The 8052-nt window shown below is 35.4% G+C and overlaps 1 protein-coding gene across 1 annotated transcript; it reads left to right on the top strand.

Annotated features, from left to right (window-relative positions):
- The first annotated feature begins 930 nt into the window (after positions 1-930).
- LOC138900160 (uncharacterized) lies at positions 931-2980 on the top strand. Its single transcript, XM_070186874.1, has 2 exons — positions 931-1040; positions 2242-2980. Exons 1-2 carry the CDS (start codon positions 931-933, stop codon positions 2978-2980), a joined length of 849 nt encoding a protein of 282 aa, XP_070042975.1.
- Positions 2981-8052: the final 5072 nt, after the last annotated feature.

Below are 8052 nucleotides of genomic sequence, written 5' to 3'. Positions count from 1 at the left end.
GATAGATGCAAAGCAAAAGCGATAGCCAGTAAATAGACCCGGCACTATGAGAAATGAAAGAGTAGTAAGACACAATATTGCCACTCACGATAAAAATCCTACCAAACTAGCCTCACAGAGGTACGAAGAAAATAAAGACTAAACTACCTCCTAGCCTACAACTCTAATTCTTGACCTCCACAAATTCCTATCAAGGGTCATGTCCTCGGAGATCTAAAGCGTCGCCATGTCCTGCCTAATCACCTCTCCCCAATACTTATTAGGCCGTCCTCTACCTCTTCTCATGTCCTCCACAAACCAGCCGCTCACACCTCCTTACCGGAGCATCTGGGCTTCTCCTTTGTACATGCCCGAACCATCTGAACCCCGCTTCCCGCATCTTGTCATCAATGGGCGCAACACACACCTTCACCTGAATATCATCATTCCTAATTTTGTCCATCCTAGTGTGCCCGCACATCCACCTCAACATCTTCATTTCTGTTACTTTTATCTTCTGGATATGCGAGTTCTTAACATGCCAACACTCAGCCCCATACAATATGGCCGGTCTAACCACCGCTTTATAAAACTTACCTTTGAGTATCGGTGGCACTATCTTATCACATAGGAATCCAGATGCTAACCTACACTTCATCCACCCTACCCCAATACGGTGTGTGATATCCTCGTCGATCTCCTCTCCCCCCTGGATAACCGACCCAAGGTACTTGAAACTGCCTATACTTAGGACGACCTATGATCCAAACCTCACATTCACGTCCACTTCCCTTGGCTCAACGCTGAACTTACACTCCAGGTATTCTGTCTTCGTCCTACTCAGCTTGAAACCCTTAGACTCAAGAGCCTGTGTCCAAACCTCCAGTTTCTCGTTAATGTCGGCTCGCGACTCATCAATCAGAACTATGTTATCAGCGAATAGCATACACCATGGCACATCCCCTTGAGCCTATGTCCAAACTTCCAGTTGCATATGAGTTACAACTTCCTACTCATGCAAGAATACACCAGTATTTCATGTTTCACAGCTCAAGAGAAAGGTAAATAGTGGTGTAGTGCCTTCCAGGGATCCATAAACAGTAGTTGTAGATGGACAACCCTTAATAGAACCAATTGCTATTCTAGATAGGAAGTTGGTTAAAAAAAAAGGAATGCTGCAATAGTTCAGTTGCTAATTCAATGGACCAATCTCTTACCTGAAGAAGCTACCTGGGAGGACATTAGTTTCATCATGTCATAATTTTCACAATTTTTATATGAGATAGTATAAAAATGATAGTTTTAGAATTAAGTGGGTGTACCCACATCTTTTTATAATTATTTTTAGTGTTGTGTGCAAAACTCAATAGGTCTGAAAAGGTAGTGTATACGCAAACCTTACCCTTACCCTAGGGATAAAGAGGGAAACCCTTCGACTCAAGTGATTATTCTGATGCAAATGTTAATAATAGCTTTCTCTCATAAACTCGTGAAGGTTGTGACATAGATTTCGTCTTTGACAATTAATACTAGGAAAAACTAAAAATATTTATCATAAGAAAGACATTTCTTCATTTAAACTTGCATAAAAGTGCACAATTAAAAAATACTTACAATTTCATATTTTAAATATCTCGTATACACAACGTATGTTTATAACAACTATTTCAAAACTACCAACCAAAATTATAACAACATTGTTATAAGAAATATCAAATTATGGTGGATGTCTACTCTTCCTCCATGATCTTCGTATCAAATGCTTAATGACATATTCAATGACATATTTCCTTCACTTTTCATGCACATATAAAGGCCTTGTAATAGATAGAAAAATACACATAATTGAAGAAGAAATAAGAATCTCTTCTCCCTTTCTCTCTATATCTCTTAGCTTGTTTTTTCTTGTTCTATATTATTAATTTGAGTTATATTTCATAACACGTTATCAACACGATACTCTACCGTCTCAAGAAGTTCTTTGAGAAGACTAAGGTATAACTTTTTTCCTCTTTTAATTATGACTGATATCATGAAAAGAAAGTTCGTTGCCCTTGAAATTTCGGGCAAGAACTATATGACATGGGTGTTGGATGCTGAAATCCATTTAGATGCAATGGGTCTTGGAGACGCCATTAAAGACAAAAATAAAGCATCTACCCAAGACTGTGCTAAGGCCTTGATTTTCTTGCGCCATCACCTTGATGAAGGGTTGAAGATAGAATATCTCACAGTTAAAGATCCACTTATTTTGTGGAATAGCTTAAAGGAAAGATATGACAACTTAAAGTTGGTCACTCTTCCACAGGCACGATATGATTGGGCTCATCTGAGGCTTCAAGACTTTAAATCTGTTTCTGAATATAATTCTACGATGTTCAGAATTACTTCTAAATTGAAACTCTGTGGAGATACTATTACTGATTATGATATGCTTGAAAAAACGTTCACAACGTTTCATGCCTCCAATATGGTCTTGCAACAGCAGTACCGAGAGAAAGGTTTCAAGAAGTATTCTGAGTTGATTTCTCTTCTCTTTGTGGCTGAACGAAACAATGACTTGCTCATGAAAAATTACGAAAATCGACCCACTGGGTCTACACCATTGTCTAAAGTGAATGAGGTGTATTCCCATTATTCTAAGCGTGGAAAAGGTCGTGGCCGTGGCCAAGGAAGAAATTTTTCTGGTGTTAATCACCCCCCTCCCCTCACCCCCCCAAAGAAAAATAACCACCAAAAGTGGAAAGGGCCAAAGGCAAATGGTTCAGAAACTGAATGTTATCGTTGCAGTGGAAAAGGGCATTGGGCAAATATTTGTCGCATACCAAAATATTTGGTTGAGCTTTATCAAGCATCTCTAAAGAATAAAGTTCATGAAGCTAATTTTGTCTATGACAATGAATTTGACATCACCCACTTGGATATGGCAGATTTTTTTGAGCACTCTGATGGAAAAATAAACCACTCGATCGGTGATGGATCTATAGTTAAAGATGATTGAACAGTTTGATTTTTATGTTTTCCTATTCGTAGTATCTAATGAATAAACATCTTGTAATTTTTATTGCACTTAGTAATACTTCTTATGTAGTTTTAATAATATATGTATTTTCTAAATTTTATAAATTTCACAAACAAGGAGTAATATCTAAATAATTAATGTCCTAGTCTCACTGATCTTTTAATGCCTTTTGATTTTTCTTTACGTTACTTTAATTCTTTTTAAGAAGAGGTTTGCAAGCACCCTGGAATAACTTTTTTTAGTCCACCCTCAATATTTTTTCATGTAAATGGATGAAATATTATGAATAAGGAAAAGAGAAGCAACTTAGTATGTTCTTTTCTTATACGGATCAATTATTTTTCATACAATGTGTAGGAAAATGCAAATAACTTATACATGTAAATAAATTTATTATAGTTGTATTAGTCATATGTGTAATGTACTTATAATTGTATTATTTTTGTTGCGTAATTATTTGTTTAATAATTAGAATTTGCCATAAAATGCATTAAAATATCACTATTGAATTATTGGTTTAACTTTATTTCTTTTCCTTTTTCTCTAAAAATACTAATATTTATTCATATACTTATTTTGTATGTCAAACCATGGGAAGGAAATATGGATATCTTTCAAAGCAAACTTGGATCAAAGTTCAATTGTAAAAATATTTGCTTAATTGATTCATGTACAACACATACAATATTCAAAGAGAAGAAATATTTCTCTCATTTAAGTATGTGTAAGGCAGATGTTACTACAATTTTTGGTAGTAGTAATCTAATTGAAGGCTCTGGAAGAGCTAATATAACTCTGCCTAAGGAAATAATACTTATCATAGAGAATGCAATGTTCTCCTCCAAGTCCAAGAGGAACTTGTTGAGTTTTAAAGATATCCGTCGAAATGAATTTCATATTGAGACAATAGATGAGAATAATCTCGAATATCTCATCGTTACCAAGAATGTCTCTGGCCAGAAAAGGATTATTGAGAAATTTCCATCTTTATCTTGTAGCTTATATTGGACAAGAATTAGTGCAATTGAGGCACATTCTATCGTAAACCAAAAGGTTTCTAATTTCAATACTTTTGTACTTTGGCATGATCGATTGGGACATCCTGAATCAATTATGATGAGACGAATTATAGAGAACTCAAATGGGCATCCATTAAAGAATTTAAAGATTCTTTTAAATAATGAGTTTTCTTGCACTTCTTTTTATCAAGGCAAGTTGATTATTAGACCATCACCAACAAAGGTTGAGATTGAGTCCCCTGCGTTTTTGGAACGTATACAAGGGGATATTTATGGACCTATTCACCCACCTAATGGGTCGTTTAGATATTTTATGGTCTTAATATATGCATCTTCTAGATGGTCTCATGTGTGCCTATTGTCATCTCGCAACCTGGCGTTTGCAAAACTAATGGCATAAATAATTCGATTACGAGCACAGTTTCCCGATAATTCAATTAAGTCTATTCGACTTGATAATGCTGCTAAGTTTTCATCCAAGCATTTAATGATTATTACTTATCAATTGGGATAAAAGTGGAACATCTTATAGCTCATGTTCACACTCAAAATGGCCTTGAAGTGTCTTTGATTAAACGTCTGCAATTGATAGCAAGACCGTTACTCATGAAAACGAAATTACCCACTTCTGTTTGGGATCATGCCATTTTACATCCAGCAATGCTAATTCGTCTCAGACCAACAAATTATCATAAATATTCCCCATTACAATTAGTTTTGGGTCATGAACCTAATATATTTCATCTAAGAATTTTTGGATGCGTTGTATATGTGCCTGTAGTACCACCATACCGCACTAAGATGGGTCCCCAAAGAAGGTTAGGAATATATATTGGGTTTGAATCGCCCTCCATTATTTGCTACCTCAAAACATTAGCGAGAGATTTGTTCACTGCTTGATTTGCAGATTGTCGATTCGATGAGGCATTTTTCCCAAAATTAGGGGGAGAAATTGGTGAAATCAAACGGGAAATTTCGTGAAAAAATCTATCATTGTCTCATCTTGATCCACGTGCCTCTATTTGTGAAAAAAGGTGCAAAAGATTATCCATTTGTAGAAAATAGCAAATCAAATGTTGGATGCATTTACGGATCTGAAAAGGATAACGAAATCACATATCCCTGCAGAGAATGTTCCAATCCGTATTGATGTCCCTGTTGGAAAATCTTCTAGTGTCATAGCTAATGAGTCAAAAGCACGCTTAAAGCGTGGCAGACCATTGGGTTCTAAGTATCGAAATCCTAGAAAAAGGAAAATAAATGATCAAGATGACACTACGAAAGAGTCTCATAAAGAAACCCATGATTTAACCAATCCTGAGATTCATGAGGATATTGATGAGCGTGAGACTCAAGAAAATAAGGAACTATCAATTTATCCAATGGATATTGAGGCAAATTTGAATCGATTGAATATAGTGGTGGATTATATCTTTGCATACAATGTTGTATCTAGCATTATGCAAGATAATGAGGTTCTTAAACCTCAATCTATTGGAGAATGTCGACAAAGACGTGATTAGCCAAAATGACAAGAAGCAATCCAATCTAAGTTGGATTCACTTGCGAAACGTGAAGGTTTTGGGTCTGTAGTCCAAACACCTAATGGTGTTAAACCTGTTGGCTATAAATGGTTCTTTGTACATAAAATGAGTGAGAAAATGAGGTACAAAGATATAAGGCACGCCTTGTTATACAAGGATTTTTACAAAGGCCTGGTATCGATTATGAAGAGACGTATTCTCCTGTTATGGATTCTATAACGTTTCGTTATCTCATTAGTCTTGCTTTCCATGAAAAGCTTGACATGCATTTAATGGATGTGGTTACAGCCTACCTTTACGGCTCACTTGATAATGAGATATACATGAAAATTTTCGAGTGATTTAAAATGCCTGGCGTACATAATTTAAAGTCTGGGGAAATATTTTCAATCAAATTGCAAATATCTTTGTATGGTCTAAAGCAATCAGGAAGAATGTGATATAACCGCCTTAGTGAATATTTATTAAAGGAAAGTTATATAAATGATTCCATTTGTCCATGTGTTTTTATAAAGAAAACAACATCGGAGTTTGTTGTATTTGCCGTATATGTTGATGACATAAACCTTATTGGAACTCATACAGAACTCCAAAAGGCAATTGATTATTTAAAGAAGGAATTCGAGATAAAAAGAAATTCGAGATGAAAGATCTCGGAAAGACAAAATTATGTCTCGGTTTGCAAATTGAACATTTGGCAAACGGAATTTTTGTTTATCAATCTGCCTATATAGAAAAGGTATTGAAACGGTTTTACATGGAGGGAGCACATCCATTAAGTACTCCAATGGTTGTTCGATCACTTGATGTGAATAAGGACCCGTTCCCACCTCAAGAAAAGAATGAAGAGTTTCTTGGTCCTGAAATACCATATCTTAGTGCAATTGGTGCACTAATGTATCTTGTTAACACTATAAGGCCTGACATAACCTTTTCAGTTAATGTCTTAGCAAGATATAGCTCTGCTCCTACAAGAGGACATTGGAATGGAATCAAACACATATTGCGATATCTAAAAGGGACTACCGATATGGGCTTATTTTATGACAATGATTGCAGTCCCGATCTTGTTGATTATGCCGATGTTGGGTATTTATCTGACCCACACAAGGCTCAATCTCAAACAGGCTATGTGTTTACATGTGGAGGCACTGCAATATCTTGGCGATCGACTAAGCAATCAGTCGCGGCTACTTCATCTAATCATGCTGAGATAATTGCTATTCATGAAGCAAGTCGAGAATGTGTATGATTGAGGTCTGTAATACACCTTATTCGAGACAAATGTGGTTTGAAGTGTGACAAACTACCCACAATTTTATATGAAGACAATGCAGCATGCATAACTCAATTGAAGGAAGGATTCATAAAAGGAGATAGAACAAAATACATTTCACCAAAGTTATTTTTCACAAATGATTTTCAAAAGAATGGTGATATCAATGTGCAACAGATCCGTTCAAGTGATAATATGATTGATTTGTTCACCAAATTTCTACCGACGTCAGCCTTCAAGAAACTAGTGTACAAGATTGGGATGCGAAGGCTCAAGGATGTGAATTGATGCTCTTATCAAGGGGAGTTAATACGCGGTGTACTCTTTTTTCCTTACAAAGTTTTATCCCACTGGGTTTTCCTTGCAAGGTTTTTAATGAGGCAACCAAAAAGCGTATTCCTAAACATGTGTACTTTTTTTCCTTCACTAGGATTTTTTTTTTCTAATAAGGTTTTAACGAGGCACATTATCTATGAACATCCAAGAGGGAGTGTTAGAAGAAATATCAAATTATGGTGGATGTCTACTCTTCCTCCATGATTTTCATCTCAAATACTTAATGACATATTCAATGACATATTTTCTATGTTTAATGACATATTCAATGACATATTTTTTTCATTTTTTATACTTATATAAAGACCTTGTAATAGATAGGAAAATATACACAATTAAAAAAGAAATAAGAATCTCTTTCTCTTTCTCTCTTTGTATCTCTTAACTTATTTTTTCTTATTCTATATTATTAATTTGAATTATATTTCGTAACAAACTTAAAGTTTTCAGAATTAAGACCTCTTTTTCACTCTGTTTTTTGGTTGCTTACAATAACCACCACGATGTACGCGATTAGAAAGCATTCCGAGTCAATAACCGCCACGTACCCGAAATGTCGTACCGTTACATTGCGCTGATGCGCACATTAGCACTATCAAAACGCCGTCGTTCCTTACCAAGTCCTCCTATAGTTCGTTCAACTCCCTAGACTCAAAAATAGAAATACGACAAAAATAGAAAAAAGAACTACACAATCCCATATTACCAAACGCTCCCTTTTGCGCGTGTAAACCCAACATATTAAACCTTCTTCACAGTCAATTCACACAGTCTTTCACGCGCCAATTCCTCGTTGTATGCATAAAATTAAAAACCTAAACATAAAACAAAATAATTTAATATTCTCTTTTTTTCTTTTTTCCAAAAATATTCTCT

This window comes from Nicotiana tomentosiformis, chromosome 10 (assembly GCF_000390325.3).
Source record: "Nicotiana tomentosiformis chromosome 10, ASM39032v3, whole genome shotgun sequence".
NCBI classification, from domain to species: domain Eukaryota; kingdom Viridiplantae; phylum Streptophyta; class Magnoliopsida; order Solanales; family Solanaceae; genus Nicotiana; species Nicotiana tomentosiformis.
This window is presented reverse-complemented; position numbering and strand designations above follow the sequence as displayed.

Bases quoted from the DNA above. Each gene is read 5' to 3' on its own strand.
- LOC138900160 (XM_070186874.1), top strand. From the start codon at position 931: ATGGCACATCCCCTTGAGCCTATGTCCAAACTTCCAGTTGCATATGAG. The intron at 1,041-2,241 runs GTAAATAGTGGT...TTTGTGGAATAG, and splicing joins TTTCACAGCTCAAGAGAAAG to CTTAAAGGAAAGATATGACA.